This window comes from Schistocerca piceifrons, chromosome 2, assembly GCF_021461385.2.
Source record: "Schistocerca piceifrons isolate TAMUIC-IGC-003096 chromosome 2, iqSchPice1.1, whole genome shotgun sequence".
In the NCBI taxonomy this organism is placed as follows: domain Eukaryota; kingdom Metazoa; phylum Arthropoda; class Insecta; order Orthoptera; family Acrididae; genus Schistocerca; species Schistocerca piceifrons.
The window spans coordinates 796463608-796490026 of NC_060139.1; the positions used below are offsets into that span (position 1 = coordinate 796463608).

A 26419-nucleotide genomic window follows, 5' to 3' on the forward strand; every position below is an offset into this window, starting at 1 on the left:
ACTTCCTCCAAAAGCCTGAGCCACGCAGCAGTATCAGTCCTTTCCAAAGGCCTCACCTTTTACCACACTACAAAATTCAATCATGCAGGGCTTGTTAAAGACCTCCTCTCCTTCTCCCGGTCTCTACAGTAGAAACACCAACCAAAGACCAAATGTTGAACCCTGCCTGATTCAGTTCACTCCTTCATCCAACTATGATCCACCCACACTGTCCCCAAATCACCCACTGTTAACTTTCCAGAATTGCTTAACCTCTAATCTTGCCTCACCATCATTCACCAAATCCCTCAACATGCAAAATAATCTAACTTCTGCAGAAAGAACTGCAATCCCACATAAAAACTTATCCCAACCTTATAATCCTACCTGCTGACAAAAACTCCACCACTGCTGTTTTTAACTGCAAGGATTACCTGGCAGAAGGACTTCGCCAGCTGTCAGATTCACCTACAAACCCTGCCACGGTGACCCTATTCTAGAAATCCAGCAGGATCTCCAGTCTCTCCTCAAATCCTTAGACTCATCGCAAAACCTCTCCCCATTGTCCATCTCTCTCTCTCTCTCTCTCTCTCTCTCTCTCTCTCTCTCTCTCTCTCTCTCTCTCTCTCTCTCTCCCCTCTCTCCCTTCCACCCCCCACCCCTACCACTACCCACACTCCTACCTCCTACACACTTCCTAAAGTCCCTAACTCAACCATCCAGGGCACCCATTGTGGCTGGTTACTGTGTTACTGTGCCCGCACTACAAGAATCTCTGCTCTCACAGACTGACACCTTCAGCCTATTACCCGCAATCTATCCTCCTAACCCTAAAAGATACCAACCATTTCCTCCACCGACTCTCCAGAGTTTTTGTTTCTTCACCACACGGTGCCCTGCTCGTCACTATTAATGGCACCTCCCTTTACACTAACATCCCTAATGCCAATGGCCTTGCTGCTATTGAACACTACCTTCCCCAACACCCAATGAATTCCAGACCTACAACCTACTTCCTAGTCACCAAGACCAACTTCTCATTCAAAATGCCTTTGTCTTTGAAGGCATCATCTACAAACATATCCATGGTATGGCAATGGACGCCCACATGGCACCGTCCTCTGCCAGCCTATTCATGGGCCACCTACAGCAATCCTTTGTAACCACCCAGAATCCCAAACCCCTCACTTGGTTCAGATTCGTTGCTGACATCTTCGTGACCTGGGTCGATAGTGATAACACCCTATCCACATTCCTCCAGAACCTCAACACCTTCTCCTCCATTTGCTTCACCTGGTCCCCTCAACCCAACAAAGCCACTTTCCTCGATATTTACTTCCACCTCAAAGATGGTTACATCAGTACCTTCATCCATATAAAACCAACCAATCACCAGCAATACCTCCACTTCGACAGTTGCCACCCATTCCATGCCAAGAAGTCTATTCCATACAAGCTAGCCACCTGCAGTTGTCATATTTATAGTGACGAGCAATCCCTCTCGAAATATACCAAGGTTCTCACTGAGGCTTTCACAGACCATAGTTATCCTTGCAATGTTGTACAGGAACAGATCTCTCATGCCTTATCGGTCCAGTCACCCCCCCCCCCCCCCACACTTTCCAAAGTCCCACCATCTGGTCACAGAGGAGTACTCAGTACTACCCAGGACTGGAGCGACTGAGCCACATTCTCTGACAGGGTTTCAACTAACTCTCGTTGTGCCCTGAAATGAAGAACATCCTACACAGTATCCTTCCTACAGTGGTATTCCACTGCCCACCGAACCTGCACAATAACCTCATCCATTCCTACACAACCTTTGCTCCCAACTCCTTGCCTCGTGGCTCATATCCCTGTAACATTCCTAGATGCAAGACCTGTCCTGTACATCTTCCACCACCACCCACTCCCAGTCCAGTCACAAGCATCACCCATCCCGTCAGAGGCAGGGCTACCTGTGAAACCAGTCATGTGATCTACAAGCTATGCTGCAACCACTGTGCTGAGTTCTATGTGAGCGTGACAACCACAAGCAATCTGTCTGCATGGATGGTCACTGACAAACTTTGCAGATTGGCCATCCACTTGCTGATCACAACATTCTTCATTTTAATGACTGCTTCACAGCCTGTGCCATCTGGATCATTCCTACCAACTTTTCTGAAATGCACAATTGTTAACTCTCCCTGCAGTAACCCCTATGTTCCCATAATCCTCCTGGCCTCAACCTTTGTTAGTCATTATCTTTACCCACATATCCCCTTCCCTGTTCCCACTCCAACTCTCTGTTTCACCACCATATCCACAGTCTTTTTACTTCTATCCTTTTCTGCTGCCCCCCACCCTCCATCTACTGTCCCAACTGTTAACTGTACCTAGTTGGGGAAGTAAAATCAATCCACAAGAGAGACTGCTTAAAAATCACTCATTTGGTCCATCCTGGAATAATATTGCTCAGGTGTGTGGGCCCCATACGAGATGGGACTAGCAGGGGACATTGAACGTATACAGAGAAGGGCAGCATGAATGGTCACAGGCTTCTTTAATCTGTGCAAAAGCATCACAAAAATACTGAAGGAACTGAACTGGCAGACTCTTGAGACAGACGTAAGCTATCCTGAGAAAGTCTATTGACAAAGTTTCAGGAACTGGCTTTAAATGATTACTCTAGGGATATACTACAACCCCTATGTATCGCTCACACAGGGATCGTGAGGATAAGATTAGAATACTTACTGCATGCACAGAGGCATTCAAAGAATCATTCTTTCTGCACTCCATGTGTGAATGGAATAGGAAGAAATCTGAATAACTGTTACAATAAGAGGTATATAGATGGTGTATAGATGCTGGAGGTAGATGTAACTGCCCTACCCTCTCTCCTTCTCTGCACCTTGTCCCTGTATGCACTCATAAGCAGCACTTTACTGCCCCACACCCCTGCCCTGCTATCCCTCCCCCTCTTCGTCCCAGCCTCCTCCTTACCTCCGCCTCCCATACTGCTTCCCTCACATGCGTTGCTGCTCGCAGTCTGGTCTTGGCAGCCAGAGACTGTGGTCGCGCTCGTGGTTGTGTGTGCGTGTGTGTGTTTTTGTGTTATTCTGATGAAGGGCCTTTTGGCCAAAAGCTTACTTGTTTGGCTGTCTTTTTATTGTGCCTATCTGGAACTCAGAAGCTCCACTATATGATAAGCAGTAATGTATCCTTTTCATAATACTGTCTTTATTCCATCCTGGATTTCCTATTGTCAGATTTTACTGGTTTGATGTGATACAAGAATCAACAGAATTTTGCCTTATAGAAAATGTTGCTGGTTACAAATCTGATTTTCCAAATTTGTAACCAGCAATATTTTCTTTAAGTCAAAATTCTATTGGTTCTTGCAGTACATCAAAACAGTAAAATCTAAGCTAGTCATTTTTATATCATTATGGAGTTTTGAAACATAAGCACTGTTATTCTTCATTGATGTGGATCCCCTCATTTACATGTGTAAGTGCCATATTCCAAATAATAATAAATTACATGAAAATATTAATTAGTGAATTCATTAATGCTGTAAGTCATTTTGTACAGAAAAATTACTGCAACAAAAGTAATTAGTCGAAAGTCCGAATCTAACAACAGTTAGGGCAATACCCGCAATACAAATTTGTTTGACAAGGAACTTTAATTATTTCAGAAGATAATTAGTTCCTGGTAACTTAAAATATATAACTGGAAAGTTGGAATATTTAGTTTTTGAATGGTGTAAGTCACCTTTCTCAAATATACTGATTAGTTCATACAGTTTCTCATGTTGCAAACTGTATTACTGATATCAATTAATTATATTTTCAGGTTATGAGTGTTTTAATGAAAAGTAATTACAACACTGCATACAGAATAACCAAAATAATAATCTGAACAATAAATTCAAGTGGCATTAAGTCTAAATGAGATATTGAATTATCATGTAAGTGTCGTATGCTAGTGGATACATTGAAAATAAGGTAAAAATTAGAGGGGAGAAAGCTGATTATTTATGGGCGTAAAAAATATAACACATGGGAAGAATCTATCTTGCAATGTCACTTGCCAGCCAGCTACAGAAACCAAGTTATTCATTTAAGGTGTCAATAAAACCGCCCGTCCCTTAGAATTTAAGTCTGGATATCTGTATGACCTCTCAACACCATAGGATGTGGAAGTGTGTGGAGGAAGTGGTGTCTTCTGCTTGATGTGATAATCATGATCTGCTCTTGGACCAGTGGTAAACATCGCAAATTGTAGACAAAACATCAAGACTCCAAGACCAAAACATCACAACTCCAAGGCCACTACTTCCTTTATTACTTAAACTGCATTTCGGCTGTATGCTGCAGGTATCAAACTGATGGAACTCAAAGACAGTTTTCTACACTTTCTAACCTGTCAGTAATGGCAAAACCTTCCATCCAGAAATATTTCTGTGAAGAGCTCATAGCTGCATCAAGAACACAACAGTTTATGCTTGAGAGTTTCCCCACACTACAGTGGCCACACCCACCAGCTGCCTGGTACCAGCCACCATCCCAACTATGTGATTGCAGCACAGCATGCAATCTGTTCTCACATTGGAAAGCATTAAATTATTGTTACGTTTCAATTTTACATGCAAAATAACTTTGATAAACCGAGTAACATTGTGCAGTACACAACACACACAGGTTGCGACGAGTGTATTTATCAAGTCTCGCAGTTGTGTGTTGCATTTCGCATACTTTAGTCTTATGAAAGTTGTTTAAGTGTTGTAAAATAGCATCACAAGTAAAAAGGTCTAACATTTATGATACAGTGTTTGCTTTGAATTTAACAGAAGGATTCAGGCAATGGAAGCTGCTCAAATCATTTGTATCAAGTATGGGCAAGTGCTATACAGCAACTTATATCTGAAACGGATTTTCTTGTTCAAGAAAGATCATTCTATATGAATGATTTTCCACATTTAGGAAGTCTCAATAACTGACTTATTTAATGATCTGTGACCACTGAACATTCACGTGACAGCTGCATTCAATAGGTAAGGTTCAGAAGTTGGATGTAGGAGGACAGTATGCTTTACATAAAGGAATAAAAATTAAAGGGATGACTACTAAAATGTTTTTACTTGAAAGTCATCAGTTCATTCACTGAGGATTCCTATGTAACACTGTTATTGGTGATGAGTTGTGATGTCTTTATGATGCTAACTTCTTAAGAAGAAATTAATGACAGAGTCCTAACAAAAGACATCTTCTCAAACAATAGGCTGTGTGAATGAGTAATATTTTGCATCTGGTGGCACAAAATGGGTATCATGCACTGCAATCTCCTCCCCAGGCACGTGTCCATTGCAGCTGGCATTTGTTGCTAGCCGCTAAGGCAACTTTCAGTTGCACTATATAAAAAAACGATCACCAGAACTATTTCAAGTGTTACTACTATACAATCACACATTCTGCTGACATCACAAGCAAAACTATTCAGAGGAAGTCATCCCTCACACATTTATTCTGCTTATCTTATGCCTTCAGGTGTTTTTACCTCTCACACTCCATATCAGATAACCACCAAGAAAATTCCTTTTCAGAGGAAAATACACTTCAAACCTGGCTTGACATCCTCAACTCCGAAGAAGTAGGTTTCCATAGGCACGGAATCGGTAAACTGCCTGAGCATTTCACACGATTTAGGTAGATTTGTTGGAGAGTATATATATATGTTGGAGAATATATAGTTGATGATTAATTTTCGTCTTATTTTACTGTTGTGTTCAAAAAACTAATGGGAGAATGCTATTAAATTATGTACTGAACTAATACAAATGAATTACAACTTACCACCATAACGTTCTTACAAAAGCCTAAACCAGCATGAATTATTACAACGTTGCACACTTTGGACTTCAAAATGGTCTGTGGTTACCTGCTCTCCTCTGTCATACTCAAGTAGTGTGGAAATTAGACAGTTTGAGTGGCTGCATAAAGAAACCCAGTTAATAAATTATTTAGTGCCACAATTTCATAAATAACATTGTGTATTCACAAAAACCAAAAATTATGTCAGCAGAGACAGAAAAAGGCATTATCAACTGTGAATGGAGAAGCTGCCTTATTGATTTTGGATCTGGCTGTTATAGATCTGTCACAGAATAGGTAAAAAAAGTGGCCTACACTGAGAGCTACTAATGCAGCCTTCACTTTACAGCACAACCCTTTACCTCATAGCTAGCACACACTTGCCGCACTTGTCTGTCTCTTATTGCCCAGAGCTGTCAAGTACACATAAATTGCAATGTGAAAGACAAGATAAGTTGCAATTTCCAGGTGTAACAACCTCCAAGGACTTTAAACCATAAACTGATAATCTGATATCACATCTTAAGTGATAATCTCTCAGATTATTCAGTGGAAATGACAAGGAAATATCAAGTAACTTTAGCAGGATAATTCTGTGCCATCCAGGAACTAATTCAACTGTCACAGAATTTCCAAACACATTCTCACTGTTGCTGTGTTTCAGTTATTCTACCAGCAGTAAGAATTTGTTTTTCCAGCCAGTGTGTTCCTCGAGCAGGCTCAGGAGTGACTCCCAGCTCGTGTCTTAAACAAGCATGCACAGAGGGCCAGAATACCAAAAGTACATGTCAATGAGTTTTATTCCTGTTTGTGTATCTAAGTTTAGAGCCCAGAGTGTAGTTAAAAATAATACTCAGCTGCACCAACTGTAAACTTAACATCATAAATCAATGCCTGTCACAATTACTTTCGTTTTTCTATTTTAAAAGAACTGAAAACTGAAGAATTCACTAACGAAACATGATTCACATTTTTGGAGCATCTTCAATGATTATACTGTAAAAATTATGAGTAGTCAACGTGTTTCTTGACCACTACAGACTTAGAATGGTTCAGCAGACTGTGAAAAAAAGGGAAATTCAGGAATATAATGATAATAATCGCACATGCACCAACATAGGCAGAAGAAAAAGGAGGAGGAGGAGGAATAAAAGGACAGTTCTATGAAGACCTAATAAAAGAACAATTCTACAAAGACCTTGAATGTACATGAAAACCCTGACCTACTGTTAGTTTTGGTAGACTTCAATGCACAGTCGAGCAAACTGAATGTGGAAAGCTACCAGGGAGAAACACTTTACATGAGGAAAGTAATGAGAATGGAGCTGCATTTATGTCAGTTTGGCACTAGCAATAATTTACTCACTGAGCGCTTGTTTTCCACACAAAAGAATACTTCGCTGGAACATGGAATCAAGTAGTTTACAAAACAGACCATGTGTTAGTGAAAGCAAGATATTCCACGTGTAAGGAGCTGCAAGAATCCAAACTGCGGTTCAGACAACTGTGCTGTAAAAACTATCGTGAGAGAGAAGTAAGCTGTAATATTTAAAACTGGAATGATAAAATAGCAAATTGGAACACAGAAAAACTGAATTATATCGAAACTGTAAAAACATACCACATAAACACCCTGATAGCTGGTGAAGAAACAATGGTAAATCAAGATAGATAGAACAGAATGCAGAAAGTGGTGAAGAGCCAACAGAAGAAACAACTGGGATAAGAAAAAAGGAAAGGAATGGATGGTTTGATAACTAATATAAACTAGCACAAGACTAAAAATACAGCAAGACTGAGAATGCTACAGAGGGAGACAAGAAGAAATGTAAAGGTTTATAAACAATTAAGGTCTAATGCTGATAGGATATGTAATAAATAGAAAATAGAAAAATAAATAAAATAAATAGAAAAAACTAAAAAATATAAACTAGCACAAGACTAAAAATACAGCAAGACTGAGAATGCTTCAGAGGGAGACAAGAAGAAATGTAAAGGTTTATAAACAATTAAGGTCTAATGCTGATAGGACATGTAATAAACAGAAAACAGAATGGCTGATACCAAATTTTCAAGATATAGAAGAAGTAAAGGAACAGAATGAAACAAGAATTATTTCACCAGAAGGAATGGTCGATCAAAACTAGATGGCTCAACAACGAACTGGCTGACCATACCATGATGGAGATACGAGGATGGAAGAGAAAAACAGAGATATGGAAGAAGACTATGGAGGAGGCCAAGGCCCATCAAGGGCTGTAGTGCTGAGAAAGAAGAAGAAGGAGGAGAAGACGAAGAAGCTCCATCAGAAGTCCTCTCATTACTTCAGCACTCCATAATGTAAGAAAAAAAATTTGTGGTTCCTCACAGTTGATTATTTGTGACAGTGTGGCACTAAATAATTTATTAACTCGGCTTCCTTGTGCATCTCTTCCAAGTGTCAAATTTCCACGCTGCTTGAGCATGACACAACACAGGTGAAGTTCAAAATACATAACATCTTACTAATTCATGGCGGTTTAGGCACACTCATGTTACAGGTACTTTTAAGTTTTATTAAAATATACTTAACCAGAAGGTTACAGCAGCAAGTTGTAACTCATTTTATCAGTACTGTGCATATTTTAACAGCACTTTTCCATTATTTTGTTGAAAACAACAGTAAACATACGACAGAAATTAATCATCAACTATATATTCTCCAACATATCTAAACAACATGCAATGCTCATGTAGTTTGCAGATTCCATGCCTATAGAAACCTACTTGTTTGGAGCTGGGGATGTCAAATCAGATTTGAATGCATTTTTGACCGAAAAGGAATTTTCTTGGTGACTGACTGATATGTAGTGTGAAAGGCAAACACCTGAAGGTGTAAGATAAGCAGAGTAATTGTGTGAGGGACGACTTCCTCTGAATAGTTTTATTTGTGAAGTTAGCAGAACACATTATTGTGTAGTAATAACACTTAAAATAGTTTTGTTGGTTCTTTTTCATATACTGTGACTGAAAGGTGTCAGAGTTGTTGGCAAGAAACACAAGCTGTGGTGAGCGCACCCTTGGTGAGAAGTCTGCAGTGTACAACATCCATTTAGTGCCATCCAATACAAAATATTACCTGTTCACACTGCCTACTGCTCGAGGAGATCTCTCTTGTTAGTGCTCCATCATCAATTTCTTCTTAAGAAGTTAACATAAAGACATCACAACTCATCACCATGAACAATGTTGCACAGGAATCCTCAATGAGTGAAATGATGACATTCAAGCAAAAATATATTAATAGGCACTCCTTTAATGTTTGTTGCCTTGAATTAGCGCATGCAGTACTCCAACACCCAACTTCTGGAGCTTGCCTTTTGAATGTAAATGTCACCCCAATGTTAAACGGTAACAGTTCATTACATACATCATTTGTTGAGACTTCTTGAATGTGGAAAATCATTTGCACAGAATGATCTTTCTTCAAACAAAAAAATCCTTTTCTGATGCACAGAAGCCTTCATGTGTTGTATTACTACATGATGTTCATTTGGTTTATCAAAGTTATTTTGCGCAGAAAATGAAACTACAACAACAAACAATTTTATGCTTACCAATGCAAGAGTAGAAATTTGTCCAAGACATGCACTGCATACCATGCTACAATCACCTTGGTGGATTGCAGCTGGCTTAAGCCAGTTGGTGGGCAGTGAGCACCTTACAGTGAAGAAAATCTCAAGCATAAACTCTTCTGATCCTGATGCAGCCACAGGCTCTTTCACAGAAATGTTTCTAATGAGTTTTGCTCTTACTGGTGTGCTTGAGAGTGAAGAAAATTATTTTTGAAGCTCCATCAGACTAACACCTTTAGAAGGCAGCAAAATGTGGTTTAAAAAATAAAAGGAGTGGATTTGAACTCTTGGCTTTGTGTCTGCATTGTGTGACATTTACTGTTAGACCACAAGCAGATAAAGCACTGTTACACTTTTAGCAGAAGCAACACTTCCTACAGACATTTCCACAGCCTACAGTGCTACAAGATCGTGCAGATGGCCGGATATAGGGGCAAGTGTTCAATTGGTGCCTTAATTCAATGATACAGACTTGGACTCTTTGGCCACATTTTGTGTCTAAGACTTTACCAATGCACATCTTATAAGTTCAGCCAGTAGATAGGTCAGTCATGTTTCAAGCTGGTATTTGTAAGGATGTTGAGCTCTTCTTGTTGCCGTTGAGGGGTAATTTGAGGGATGTGCAGGTTTGGATAGGATCCACCAACCTGTTGTCCAGCCCTACAATTAACATTTCTGAAATGAGCTCATCCTGAAAGACTTTAACCATCCAATGTGGTACACTGTAACAAAGTTAGGCCATTAACTCATAACTAATTGAAAGTGGAGGCACACACAACAGCATGAAATGCAGCCTGACACATAGCAACAATAGTATAGATACTATAGTTTTGCATTTATCGATTTACACATGTTTTATATAACTTGTGGACAACAAGAAAGACTAGTATCACAAGTCTTATATGGAGGAACCTGTGACAGTAAAAGTTTGGCCACAATACTTCATAAATTCCAGTTGAAAGATGCTGGACTGATAGAATTTAGCACAAGTTACAGATCAGTTATACATTTCAGTTTGCAGCAGTATGGGCTATCCTGTATATCATGCATTGAGTTGAATTATTCTTGGATGCTGAGTATGAGGACTTGACATCTTTCCATTGTGTTCTGAACTTCAAGTGAAGCTACTTGATTTCAGTAAATCATTGTGGTTTTCCTGAACTTAGTTGAAAATAGGACAGAGCTGAACATTAACTTAGGAGCTGTATGTTGAGTACAGGAACATTACTGGCCTGCTCCATCCACACAATGTAACTTGGAGAAACAGCAACATTTAAAAATGTAAATACAATCTTCTTGAGTATTATTAACTGGTTTTCTGCAAATGGACTTTCAATAGACTTATTTAACATAATACAGTCTGCAAATTGGTATGGCACAAGGCCTGGCCACATCATTACAAACAGCGCCTCAAACAAAAGCTATTATTGGAACAGAATATTGTAAATTATTAGGTGTCTATATTTATATGAGTCCGAACTGAAAGTCAGGTGTTATGGATCATCTAAAAAATCTACGCCCTGCAGCTTCTGCATTACGGATAACAGCAGACTTTGGGGATGAAAATGTTAAAAAGTTGACTTATTTTTCTTATTTTCATTCACTTCACAGTGTTTGTTGTGCAGATATGTGTAATAAGGATAACATGTGGTGTCCATTCTGGAACCCTTTTTAGGCAGCTAGTTAAACAGCCGGGCGTTCTGACAGCATCCTCGCAGTATATTTACTTTATCATGACATCAGTTGTCAACAACCAATCTCAGTTAAAAATGAACAGTAGCATTCACAAATATAATGCTAGGAGGAGGAATGAATTGCAGCATCCATCCGTAGTGTGGCACAGAAAGGAGTGAAGTATTCACTCATAAAAATCGTTGACCTTTCACCACAGTGAGGTGAAACTCTAATAGATAATATCTGCTTGACAACTCCTTCCACTATGTTGTCATGACCAAGGAATAGTGTATCTGTATGTCATATTATAAGGAGAAAAGATTCCAATGAAAGCTTCTCAGTGGCACACTAGTCTGCTTAACTTAGCTCTAGAAGTGCAGGCCTGTCTACTCTGAGAGGCGACAGGGTGGTAGGAAAGATATTTGGAAAAGATAATGTGTTTGGATAAAGGTGTTCACTGCGTTATCTCTTGAAGGTCAGCACGTGGTTACAACTCGTCAGAAGGCTGAGAAGGTGAAAAATGTGGCTAACAGGCTTGTCTATTAGAGAGAATGTTCCAGCAGGCCAGAAAGACAATAAAGAGCATCGTGTGCAATCATAACTGAGTGGGAAAGACCCTCAATAAGTGTATAAAAGGGCAGCTATTGCCAGTATCAAATCAGAGAATGTGAGAATATCAATGAAATATTCAAGCAGTAACCAGTCAGTGAAGCTGAGGCAGAAGCCAGCAACACTGGCAGACAGCAGCAACTACTGAAGAAACAGCAGTACTTCACCCACAGACAGACACTATTACTCTTGGTGGCACAACTACAACTTACAGACAAGTAGCAAGCTTACGAGTGTCTAATTTATGTCCCAGCCGTTGACTCAGTAGATGACAGAACAAGTGGCAACAACTGGACTTGTCTCTAAGTTCGGCACCCAAGGTAGTCCGTTTAATATTGGTTAGAAGCTAGTGGCTCTTGCCCCTCAATAGAGGAAAGCGTATGTGTAATAGGATGGACTCAATGTGAAAGAGGTTCCAATTGATGTTAGTTGATCTGCTGATCAAACCTTGCATATAAATATGTCTAACGGTTAATAAACTTATTTACAGAGTTTACATAAACTTGCTACTTTGGCAGATCACCATCCTCACCAAAGATCCTACTCTGCTTCTCAGCACTCACCCTAAACAATGAAAGAGGTTCTATTCCATCTCAATTCCATTACAAAGGTTAGAAGACAGCACAAAAGAACAATATTGTCATCAATGTCCAGAAAGCACCATGCAAGTCACACCAACCTGATACTGGTAGCTAGGACCTGTGCCAAGATGTAACAACAAACAAGAGTTCCTGAAAGTATAATACAGAACTACAGACAGGGAAGGTGGGTGGGAGAAGTGAAAGGGAGAGGGGGGATGGGGCGTAAAGCTAAATATAAATCACCAAATGTAAAAAACAATAAAGTTAAGATTAATGTAAAAGGCAGTTATATAAATGGCCAGCTTGTTGCCATATTTTTCACTAACAAAAATGTATTATAACTGTAAAGCAACTGAATCATTACACATCATAGAAAGAGATCACAATAATGATCGAACACACAAATAATTCACTAATCCCTTGAAATTCAAAGATCCACAGCTAATTACAGTAACCATACACTGTTCCAGCAGCTTCCTTGAAAGTCACCAAATGGTTGGCCCATCCCAATGTTTGAAACATTATCACTAGTAGTACAGACCAGGTTGCTAATCGCAATAATACTTCACTTTGTACTGTGGCTCTTTTGTACCTCATTATTTGTCTTCAATAAGAAGGGAAGTGTTTTAGTTAGTGCCATGTTGCACAATGAGCATTCGAGCACTGACGGAACACAACTACTTTTGCTTATCACAATCCATTTTCTTTCTTTCAGTCCCCTAAATTCAATGAGCCAATCTCCCAGGGCCTCTTGATTGTCATTATGGGAAGAGTATAGAGCAGGCAAAAATGATACTTAGGTTAATATGTGACAGTTTACAATTTTCGAGTTGCCTTAAACTTGGGTTATCTGTACAATTCACAGAGCAATTCATTCACTCTATAGTAAGTAACTTGCATAACAAAATATGGCAGATCTTTAAAAAATGATAGCCAATTGTTTTGCAGGTTTCCTTGAGCACGATAACAAATATTTCATGAAGTTCCTGTCTCAGTTTTGTACAATCTGAAATCAGCCTCCTGAAGTTAAGTCTCCTTGATACTTATTTCTGGTGACTCTTCTTCCATTTAAACCCTACTTTTTCCGTGCAGATTCATCTAAATAAGTCCCTGTTAGTAAAAGTGTACACATAACTGTCCTACTTACCATCAGAAGCCTCATCCACTTCCATAATGGCAGGGACAACTGTCTACTTTTCTAGTAGCACTTCACTAAAATCACTGTAAATTATGAAACCAATATAAATGCACACAAATACAAATAGTAATGTTGTAGACACTAATATTTGCACAAAATGAAAAAAAAATAATTTAACTTAATTTATAAGCAACAAGGATACACTCACTACAACAACATGCAAGAGAGATTCCAGCCAACCTTCCAGCCAAGATGTTGACAATCAACAGGATAAATTCAACATATGGCTAACTTCAGTTCAGAAGAAGCTGCCAGAGTTCTTGAAAACTAGTAACCAGAGAATGTTCACATCAAATCTAAAAAAATAATAATAATAATAATAATAATAATAAAAATAAAAATTAGTTCAATGAATATTTAAGAAGTACATAGTAAGAGTCAACAAATGTACGAGAACTGTTCAAAAAGTATCTAACTTTTATTTATAAAATCAATCTTTATTCAGATACAATTGTTTGATACTAGTCAGCTTCAAACTAGTCCCATTAAGCTTCTACAAGCTCTCCAAATGCTGCTGCCACTGCTACAAGCATTACTGGGAAGCCTCTTTTGGTGTGGCATGGTGCTGCTCCATCAAATTTTGCATGTCTTCCACGTTCTGAAATCTGGTCCCATTCTGTCTTTTCGGTTTAGGGAAAAGTGAGAAATCACTTGGTCTAGTTCAGGAGGACAGGGAGACTGACAAATCACAGCCATGTTGTGTTTGGCCACAAAAACTCTGAATAATTGAAAACAAGAGTGGACGGCTTATCATGCTGAAGGTGAAGACTGCCTGCTGCCCTCAAGTCCAACTGATTGCATCTCACTGCTTCACAAAGATGACACAGAACATCCTGCTAGAACTCCTTATTGATGTTAGTACCTTCTGGGGTGTACTTGTGATAGACCACACAACTGGAGTCAAAAAAGACAGTCAGCAGAACTTTCATGTTGCTACAGACCAGCCTTGCTTTTTCGGGTCTTGGGGATGACTGATGCTTCAATTGTAACAAATGGAATTTTGGTTCTGGGTCATTCCAATAAACCCAGGACTCACCACCAGTCATCACGGTGTTAAAAAAGTTGGTATTAGTGTTCAGAGTACCCAGCATGTCTTGTGCTATCTGCAAATGACATTTCTTCTGCTAGGTTGTTAGCAACTTTGAAACAAATTTTGCTGGGATCTTCCTGAAGTGCAAATGTTCCATTAAAACACAATGAAAGGGTCCAATATCAATTTTAACCTTGTCTTCAAGTTCTCCGAATGTGATACATCTCTCCTGCACACCACAGTCCTTACATGAGCAATAACAACTTCATTTGCAGAGGTTCAGGGCCTACCTGAATGTGCTTCACTCTTCACTGATGAGTGGCCATCTTTGAAGCAGTTGCACCATTCCTTTATCCATGTTGTATCAACTGCTTTATGCCCAAACACTTGTCGAATCTTGTGGATTGTCTCAACTTGAGAATCGCCGAATTTAAAATCAAATTTGTCACAATAATGTTGCTCCAGTTTTTCTGTCATTTTGTCCACAACACAAAATCCAGTGACTACTGCTTACACACTTTCACTTGTTAATGATGAGCCAGTAATTGGTTGTTTACACACTCATAAAAAAAAAACCTCAGGCATGTACCCTGCTTATGCCTCCAAACATGGAGAAAGCATGCATGCCCCGATATGACTGCTTGTTTTGACAATAAAAATAAGACTGGATACTTTTGAACAGCCCTCGTATTAAAACATACGTGTACACAAGCCAGAGATATGATTTTCAAGTATTTTTACAAATAAATAAGATGGTTCCATAAAAACTACAATTTGTGGTATGTGGTAAACTAATGACCTTGCAAGCACTAATGTGTGTAAATATTATATTGAATTGTGACCTATTATTGATTGTTGTAATAACTAACTGTAACAGTAAGATTCATATGCATAACATTTGCTTGTCACCATATTGATATGTCCATGTAAAAAATTGAAAATAATTCAATTTTTTTAAAAGAATCACTTCAGCTTTTGGAGCTGTAGATTTATTACAAAAGGTAACTACATAAGGATATAATCTTCCTTTTTTTTCCCTTTGAGTTACTCACAGACTGTGGGGACACTGCTAAATACAGGGCTATTACAAATGATTGAAGCAATTTCATAAATTCACTGTAGCTCCATTCATTGACATATGGTCACGACACACTACAGATACGTAGAAAAACTCATAAAGTTTTGTTCGGCTGAAGCCGCACTTCAGGTTTCTGCCGCCAGAGCGCTCAAGAGCGCAGTGAGACAAAATGGCGACAGGAGCCGAGAAAGCGTATGTCATGCTTGAAATGCACTCACATCAGTCAGTCATAACAGTGCAACGACACTTCAGGACGAAGTTCAACAAAGATCCACCAACTGCTAACTCCATTTGGCGATGGTATGCGCAGTTTAAAGCTTCTGGATGCCTCTGTAAGGGGAAATCAACGGGTCGGCCTGCAGTGAGCGAAGAAACAGTTGAACGCGTGCGGGCAAGTTTCACACGTAGCCCGGAGAAGTCGATGAATAAAGCAAGCAGGGAGCTAAACGTATCACAGCCAAAGGTTTGAAAAATCTTACGGAAAAGGCTAAAGCAGAAGCCTTACCATTTACAATTGCTACAAGCCCTGACGCCCGATGACAAAGTCAAACGCTTTGAATTTTCAGCGCAGTGCAACAGCTCATGGAAGAGGAAGCGTTCAGTGCGAAACTTGTTTTCAGTGATGAAGCAACACTTTTTCTTAATGGTGAAGTGAACAGACACAATGTGCGAATCTGGGCGGTAGAGAATCCTTACGCATTTGTGCAGCAAATTCACAATTCACCAAAAGTTAACGTGCTTTCTGCAATCTCACGGTCTAAAGTTTACGGCCCCTTTTTCTTCTGCGAAAAAAACGTTACAGGACACGTGTATCTGGACATGCTGGAAAATTGGTTCATGCCACAACTGGAGACCGACAGTGCCGACTTCATCTTTCAACAGGATGGTGCTCCACCGCACTTCCATCATGATGTTCAGCATTTCTTAAACAGGAGATTGGAAAACCGATGGATCGGTCGTGGTGGAGATCATGATCAGCAATTCATGTCATGGCCTCCACGCTCTCCCGACTTAACCCCATGCGATTTCTTTCTGTGGGGTTATGTGAAAGATTCAGTGTTTAAACCTCCTCTACCAAGAAACGTGCCAGAAATGCGAGCTCGCATCAACAATGCTTTCGAACTCATTGATGGGGACATGCTGCGCCGAGTGTGGGAGGAACTTGATTATCGGCTTGATGTCTGCCAAATCACTAAAGGGGCACATATCGAACATTTGTGAATGCCTAAAAAAACTTTTTGAGTTTTTGTATGTGTGTGCAAAGCATTGTGAAAATATCTCAAATAATAAAGTTATTGTAGAGCTGTGAAATCGCTTCAATCATTTGTAATAACCCTGTATAGATCTATATTGATGGACTTGGGTTTGGTCAAAATCTCCATGGAAACCAAATTTACTATAAGAAACAACAAATAATCATGGAGATGGTTAGTTATAACTTCCTCTTGTTGTTGTTGTTTTTAGTCCAAACACTTAATTCAAGCAACTCTCAGTATTAGTCTATTCTGTAAAAGTTTTGCCATCTCTAATACCACAATCAACATCCCACTTTACCTCTTATCTGTAATCATGCCAAACCAAAAAACAAATATTTTCAAAAAAATAGTTTAACACTTAAAATTTATATTCAGTGTCAACAAATTTCCACTTTTCAAAAACACCTGTCTTTCTATTACCAGTCTGCATTTTATACTCTGTTTACTTCTGATATTAACAGTTTCTTGCTGCCCAAATATAAATTATTTTAATATCTTATTTCCTAACCTAATTCCCCTAGCACCATCTAATTTAATTCAACTACACTTCGTTACTTTTGGTTTTAGTTTTGCTGTTTTTTTTTCTTATAACCTCATTTCAAGACACTATCAATTGCATTCAATTGTTCTTCCAAGTTCTTTGCTGCTTACAACAGAATTACAATGCCATAAGCAAATCTTAAGGCTCCTAATCACACACCAAATGACCAGCTGAGAAACTGGACTTTCTTATTTATTCTCCTTGAACTTTAATTCCAGTCCCAAGTTTGATTTACCGCTTGTTCTATGTCCAGATCGAATAATATGGGGGATAAACTGCAACATTGTCTCATTCCCTGTTAAACTGCTGTTTCTCTTTCATGTCGTTTGACTCATATAACTGCAGTCTGGTTTCTGTGCAAGTTGTAGATAGCGTGATAACTTCAGAATTTCAAAGAGCTACTTCAGTCAACATTTACAAAAGGTTTTTCTAAACCAGGAAATGATATCCATGTGGGTTTGCTTTTCTTCAACCTATGTTTAAGATAAATCATAACGCCAATATTGCTTACAATTTAATGAATGTTTTTATTCACAATTTGTCAGTGGAAATTTATGAAATCAAAAAGCTCTTCTTCAGGGAAAATAAGATCAAAAAGTCAAATTCAGTCAAAATAAGGAATAATATGATCACCAACAGCTCGAATCTGACAGTGGCAATGTGTGCTGTTAATAAGTGTATGTATGGAGCCCACTGTCTTCAGAGAGCATTCTTAGTCTCTTATACACTTCATAAACAGAGAGAAAGGCCATGCAGTCATTGATTGAGAGCTACACATAAGATCTAGAGAGGATCAATTCCTGGAAACTTCCTTGACTGTTCTGCTCAAGATACTGAGTTATTCCAAGTTTTGACCAAATATATTTGTGGAAGGTATTATCATCTCAGAAGTCAAGCAACATTGGACGAACCTCCCCAAAGAGGGTAAAAATTACAAGACTTGATGATTATCACTGAGCAATTCTTCTATGCCTAAGTATCAACTAAAGATTAATTCAACCAAATATTTTTAACATACTGGGACAGAATGTACCCCAAGAGATAAATATAATTGCTACGTAACTTGCATAGAGACAACAAATCAAAAAAACATGCAATACTGAAACACCCAGAGCAGGCAATATTAATTGGAGACAACTTTAACCTACCAAGTATAAACTGGGATGTGTATGGATTAACTGTAGGTGGTATTGACAGACAGTCTTCTGAAGTAGTTTTGTACACATTTCCTGTAAACTGTGTTTAGCAGCTGGTTCAACAGTGCACATGCAAAGGAAATATTTTAGACCTTGTAGTAAAAACCGGCTTGGCCTTAACAAGAGCCTCAATACAGATGGAAATTAGCGATCACGATATCATAGTAACAACGGTTACTAAAGTTAGCAAACCCATCCGGAAGGCTAGGGGAGTATTTTTCCTAAAAAGAACAGATAAGCAGTTGTCAGCATCCCACTTAGACAATGAACGGACATCATTTAGTTCCAGTACAACAGACAAGGAGGAATTATGGGCAAAGTTAAAAACTGATAGTAAATCACACTCTGGAGTAGTATCTGCAAAGTAAGTGGATTAAGTATGGAAAAGACCCATCATGATAAAGCAAAAAAATTTGAAATATGCTGAGGAAGCAGACACTTGTTCCACTCTTATTTCAAAAAAGAACGTGTCAATGTCGACAGGCAAAAGTCAGTAAAAATTTGTGCAACTGTAGAAAGATCAATGTGCAAAGCATATAAAAATTTACAATGTCATACCACAAACGGTTTTACCGAGAACTCGAGAAAATTCTGGTTCTACATAAAAGCACTAAGCAGCTCGAAGGCTTCTACCCAGTCACTTGCTTACCAGTATTGTGTAGCAACAGAAGCACCAAAAGGAAAGCTGAAGTTTTAAAGTACATATTTAAGAAATCATTCACACAGGAGGATCACACAAACATATCTTATTTGAACATCGCACAAGCTCCCATACGGAGAATGTAGTAATAGACAGCCCTGGCATGAAGAAGCAACTGAAAGAGTTGAAAACAAATGAGTCACCAAGTCTTGAAGGAATTCAAATTCAGTTTTACAGAGAGTACTCTACGGCATTGCCTCTCACTTAGCTTGCATTTATTAGCAATTTCTCACCCTGCTCAAAGTCCCAACAGACTGGAAAGTTGTATGAAGGGTAAAAGAACAGACCCACAAAATTACAGACCAACATCTTTAACATTGGTTTCCCACAGAATTTTTCAACATATTCTGAGTCCAAATAGAATAAATTGCCTTGAGATGGAAAAGCTTCTGTCCACAAATCAGGATGGATTTAGAAAGCATCACTTGTGCGAAACTCAGTTTGCCTTTTTATCACGATATCCTGTAAACCATGGATGAAAGGCAACACGGAGATTCCATATTTCTTGATTTTCGAAAAGCGTTTGAAGTGATACCCAACTGCAGACTGTTAACAAACATTCAAGCGTACGGAATAGGTTCACAGATATGCAAGTGGTTCAAAGACTTCTTGTGTAATAGAACCCAGTTTGTTGTCCTCTATGTCATCAATGTCAGGCCGAAACTGGTAGCATATAAGAAGTTCATAAAATAAATTTCTACTATACATACAGCTGTTGGTAAATTATTGCATCAAGAAAATCTATGGCAAGTGTTCATCAGAAGCAAGGATACAATCAGAAGTGCTCCTGGTACTTGGGATTGAACCACTCTTTATTCTCCATGTACATAAATGATCTGAGGGATACAGTGAGCAGCAATCTGTGGCTGTTTGCTGATGATGGTGTGGTATAGGGGAAGGTGCCAGAGCTGGGTGACTGTAAGAGGATACAAGATGTCTTAGACAAAATTTCTAGTTGGTGTGACATATGACAGCTTGCTCTGAATGTACAACAATGTAAGATAATGCAGATGGGTGCAGAAAAAAGCCTCATAATGTTAGAATATAGTGTTAGTATTGTGCCGCTTGACACAGTCCAGCCAATTAAATGTCCATGCATAACATCGCAAAGCAATCTGAAATGGAATAAGCATGTGAGTACGGTAGCAGGGAACATGAATTGTTGACTTCTGTTTGTTGGAGAAGTTTAGCAAAGTGTATTTTATCCATAAAGGAGACAGGGTATAGAACACTACTGCAACCCATTCTCGAGTACTGCTTGAGTGTTTGGAATCACCATCAGGTCGTATTACAGGAAGACAATGAATCAACTCAGAGGTGGGCAATTGATTTGTTACCAGTAGGTTTTATCAAAATGCTAGTATTACGGAGGTGCTCCAGAAACTCAAATGGGAGTTCCTGACAGGAAGACGATGTTCTTTTCGAGAAACACTAGAGAGAAAATTTATGATTCTACTGCCACCAATGTACATTTCGCATAAGGATTCCAAAGATCAGATAACTTGGGGCTCATATGAAGGCATATAGATTGTCTTTTTTCCCTCATTCTATTATCTTTTATAATTCAGTGCCATTACGGCTAAATTTGTAAAGAAACCTACAAATTAAGAACTACATTTCACACAGTCTGCAGAAACATGATATCGTCTGTGATGATCTGTTCTAAATGTCAGTGATTATAAGACTATACTTAGGACTAAAAATAATGGACAGGTTCTATTGTTATAGAATGAAACCTAACAATCCATCTTTTATCAACAATCACAGATTTTCCCTTAATTTAACTATGCACAGCATGAACCTAAAGTTTATAATTACAAGTGATTGCATAGTGCACCTGTGCTCAAAAGTCTGTGTCTGCCCATAGATACGGTACACAGCCATACAGGCAGAGGGTATCACACTGCAAAGGTAGTTTCCACAGTGATGTCACAAAGTTAGGTCGGATGAGATACATGGTGTACATAACAGACTATATTATGCTTTTGCCATGCATTATTCAAACGGTCCTATCCATCCGCCATACCTACGGTATGATGCAATGGTACACACACAATGGGACTACATGCTGCTTCCATATGCCATCAGGCAAATAAATCACAAATAAATATTCATCTGTCAACTGCACATTTAAGATGGTTCAAATGGCTCTTAGCACTATGGGACTTAACATCTGAGGTCATCAGTCCCCTAAACTTAGAACTGCTTAAACTTAACTAACCCAAGAACATCACACACATCCATGCCCGAGGCAGGATTCGAACCTGCGACCATAGCAGCTGCACGGTTCTGGACTGAAGCGCCTAGAACCGCTCGGCCACAGCGGTCGGCTGCGCATTTAAGAGGACACACAGTTTCACTCAGTCAGTGCCTCCAGTCTCAAAGTGTCGCAGTATATGCACACATGTATCAACAGACAGCACCAAGACTTGCATGCTGTCACTGCCAGCAGAGCGAGATTGGACATGCTGGATTCAGGAATAGATGAGTGCTCATAGTTAGTGAACTTAGCAAACTTTTTACACCTCATAATCTTACTGAAGTTATTTATCTGTAGTTTTCAGTAAATTATTGTTAATTGTATCTTAATGTGTGCTACCTTAAATTACTGTTAATACTTAGTTTTCTCTGTGATGAAGCTATTTAGTTGCTACAAGCTGCCACTTCAGTATAGCATCTACTTTCTGTGGTATGATGTAAACTGATTATATGTGATATCTTTACTGCTATAAGACACCAGAAAGTATGACTCAAAAGGAAACACAATTTTAGAATGGTTGACTCTCTCCAAATTCTATTAAAAAGGAATTATTTGTAGATTGCAACAAACCTGCTCAAGGACAATTATTCCAAGAGACTTATAAAGAAAAATATTTGCAACAGCTGCCATACTAAAAGGGCACAATCAAGACCCATTCAGTGAACAACTGCTTCAAATATGTGACAAACTCTGAAGCAGCAGTAGATAAAATTAATGAAGAAGCTCATGGAACATGGAATAGCCAAACCAACTTTCTCTACCAAAGCACACAAAAAATTCCTCGCAAGGTAATTTATTTAAGAAGGGAAGCATAGGACAAAAGACGGAAAAATTTCTACTCATGTAGGTCAGTTGGTAAAAGTCTTCTCGTTCTGTACTACTGATCAGTTTCAACTAGAGGTCATTGACAAGTGCAGACACACACTTAAATATACATTTAAAAGTACAGTTCTAATGTAACATAACATTTCAAACGTTCATCCACGGATGGGTGTGATAGAGACATGAATACAGTAGCTATTTACATGGGCTATAATGCAGCATACAAACCTGCGAATCACTGTATTTTATTTTTTTTTTTAAAAAAAACCTACAGCATTACAAAAGAAAACTATCCTTAGATGACTAACAACAAATCTGTTTTGGAACCAAAGAGTCAGTATGGGATCCCAAAGGCACATTCATTCAATATGTATACAAAAGATCACCTTTTATATGAAAGGATTAAAGGTTTTACCTATACCAATAACTGTGTTGCCCAAAACAAAACAAAAAAACTGAGACTGTAACGGAGGGCTGTCAACAGTTCAGAAACAATATCAAAGCAAGGAGCTCGAATTGAACCCGCTGAAAACCCGAATATATGTTTCATAATGAAGGAACAACACTAGAGCAATGCTCAACTCCAAAATGTATAAGGGTTACACTGAAGTGCACCTTGTTTGTGAAGAAGCCCTGTGTGAACTCCAAGCCGAATGTAAAAAAAAACAAAAAAAAACAAACATTGAGTGAAAACGGATCGGACTAACTCGGAAAGCGCAAACAAAGCGTGCAACTTTTGCACTTACTTTGGGCTATGCTACAGCTGACAAAGCATGTCACGTACAGCACAGGACAATCAATGAGACGTGCAACATTACAGATTGTCTATGGTCTGCTCTTGCCATTCTGATGTCACAAGCAAAAAGAATAATCTTTAAAAATGGGGTTTCAGTTTGGAGACTGTCTTGAGAATAGGGGCCAAGTTTCACATAATTGCTTCTGTGAGTACTTGTGCACCATAAAATTCTTAACAAAAGATGCCGTTTGTGCTCTTGTTGTATTCATTTTGTGGTCTGAAACTCAAACACTTTTGCTCTTCTTCTTTTTTTCCTACATCTATGTTCTATGTTGTTTGCTTCTGACATGAATAAAAATATTTCAGAGAATATTTTCTCTACACCCCCCCCCCTCCTCCACCCATGTAGATTGTCTGACATGGTGAGGCTGGCTGTCAGCCCAATATCTTGAACCAGTTTTCCTGGAGACAAACAGAAACTTCCATATATTCTTAAAGCCAGATGCCACACGCACGCACACACAAACACGCCACTATTTAATACAAGGTAGAAGGGTATACAATGATGGATTTCTCTAGGTCTGTTCATAACACTCTCATTGGGTTTCAAATAAGTTACTACATCCAATCCCATATGACTCAGGTCCTACACAACAAATTTAACGTACCTGAAATTCGCACTAAAACAGAGAAACTGTAATACCATGAAGACTGAGATAGTAGTAAACATAGCTTGCCACCATATTTAACACATGGGATTCTTTAACAAAATTTCACTTTTCAAGACAGCCGTATACATAAAATTCACACAAATGTGCCATTATCTTGTTTACTAGAAAAACATTACGTAACTATTAATATTTTTGCACAAATTGGTTCTTGAATAATTTGTGGTAAAAACAGGTATCAATATCCAGAGTGAATTTTCACTCTGCTGTGGAGTGCTTTTTGATTTAAAGTTTCTGAAAGTTACTTATCTATTTCCAAAGAGTTGTGTTCCAGCACTCTTTTTAACAGACTGTTTTTGGGCCAACTAGAAGGGCTAAAATTCACAAGAAGTGGAATGCAAATGAAACTAATATTAGGGGCAACACTTTTCACTTTCTGTTTCAATACATACATAGCACAAAATTAATGTGGTATGGTCATGTTCATTCTGTTGATACCAAATTTTCAATTTTGGACGCCGCCATATATCATCTGACGATTTCTCTCCAGCTAGTACCGCACAGCTATACATCATGTATGTATTAAAAGTTGAGATTTGGCTGCTTCATTATAAGTACGAGACAGACCAAACACGCACGATTCAACTATTGAAATTTAATGATTTCTGACTAAACCGCAACTACTAAGATCAAGGAGCTTTCCACTACCAAAATGCGATTCAATCCATTCAAATATTACTTTCCCATTACAACGGTCATTACGTTCAGCATTGTAATATTATATGTTTCTGTCCTCAATAATGAGTTTGCACTACAACTGAGGATAAAAGGGGGTCGGGATGATTGTCTTGAAATATTTCAATGCTTTTTTTTTCCCTTACTAGGAAAAAAAGGCATAATATAGAATTGTACAGTCTCCCAAGTAATCGTTACCTCGCTATGTATGAACGACGACTCCCTCATTAATCTAATGCATCATGTTCAAATCTGTAGCATGTCCAACCAGGCTCTAGGCCGGTCTGACAATATTTCTGAAATTTGTATCAATGCTGTTTGTAAACAAGCTACATTAAAAAAAAATTAAATATCACTTTCTTGCTGCCAGTTTTTTTTTTTTTTTTGCTGATATTAGGCTGAAACCATAATATATATATATATGCCCATTTCCGATTCGTAATTCTGATCTCACATAAAGTGTGAACGATCTTAATTCATACTACAATAGCGGACACAGACAAACAACACACGTGCTGCATATATACAATACATCAACATAACATATCAACAATCCAAAGATAACTCCTGATACCGTGTACTAAGCAGTTAGTTGGAAAAAGAGATGTATTATTTACAACAAACTTTCCTCCTTAATGAAGTCAGTTGTAAATAATACATCTCTTTTTTCAACCAAATGCTTAGTACAGAGTATCAATACTAGGAATAAGAACAATGTACATAATTATTTAAAATCATTTACTCTTGCCCAGAAAGGAGTCCAGTATTCAGCAACGCATATTTTCAATAAGTTACCAACAATCATTAAGAGTTTAGTTTCAGACAAGGCACAATTTGAACATAATTTAAAAGAATTTTTGGTGGCCAACTCCTTCTATTCCATCCATGAGTTTCTCAACAAGTGCAGTAGACCATTTTAATGAAAATTTATTATAATTTAATTTTTGACAATACTTGGTTTTAACAGCCAAGTAACTACCTACTGTGTGAATGATGGGTGTATGGAAAGCAGATGTAAATAGTGGAAGTTTAATTTTAAATCTTGTACATAATCTGACTGTTCTTAACTGAGGATCACTTAAATAAATAATTTACTTTAATTTTTGACAATACTTGGTTGTAACAGCCAAGAAACTAGCAAATGTCCGAATAATGGATTTAATGAAAGCAGATATAAGTATTAAACCTGTAAATATTAGAAGTTTAAATTTAATTCATGTACATAATTTTACTGTTTATTGACTGAGGATCATTAAAATTAATGAAACTCAAGTTTTTCTAATTACATTTTTGTAATGTGTTTATCTGACATGTTCCACACCCAGGAGGATTCCCTCTTTTATGGGTCTATGGAATGAATAATTAATCTAATCTAATCTAATCTGAAGGGGTAATAGGGACTTCAGTCTACAGAGCGACGCCACTGGAGCAGTGCCACCTAGGTTCCTAGGTGGCACTGACTGGAGCCGAGCGACCTTTCACGGAACGAACCGAAGATGCACGAGGTAGCAGATGACACGCAACTGCGGCTGACAAGCGAGCCACTTTGTGAAAAGGAGACCTTTTACTTACAGTATTATGAATTTTTACTGTTTTAATCACGAATGTAGCAGATAATAAAACTATTAAACAAGAAAGCCAAACATACAGCGCTGATTTAAATTCATTTCTTCATATTTAATAAGGGATGACAGTCATCCTTATGCCACTGACTGAAGCTTAATAGCAACAGCATAATTACAATGTGAACAGTAAAATACTAAGAAACGTCACAAACAAAGGAATTAGGTAAGCTAAATTTTCACTGTATAAACGTCAATATCTATTGACTGTTTGTAATAGAGAAACAGTAATGTCTTGTGCCTCAGCTGTACTTGGTTT

General features: G+C 38.4%; 1 protein-coding gene across 3 annotated transcripts in view; it reads right to left on the reverse strand.

The window, feature by feature from the left end:
• LOC124777886 (tRNA (adenine(58)-N(1))-methyltransferase non-catalytic subunit TRM6) overlaps positions 1-25100 on the reverse strand; it is a 35028-nt gene extending 9928 nt beyond the window's left edge. Inside the window, exons 1-3 of one of the 3 annotated variants that reach the window (XM_047253431.1) lie at positions 24737-25100; positions 13665-13812; positions 13466-13539 (exon numbers count right to left, since the gene is read on the reverse strand). Coding sequence is in view for 2 of the 3 variants with exons in the window: in XM_047253430.1 (XP_047109386.1) it covers positions 13466-13490 (25 nt within the window). In the remaining variant the exon portion in view is untranslated. The remainder of the gene's footprint in view (positions 1-13465; positions 13540-13664; positions 13813-24736) is intronic. The other 2 variants (XM_047253430.1, XM_047253429.1) reach the window with 2 other exon arrangements.
• Between the last annotated feature and the right edge of the window lie 1319 nt (positions 25101-26419).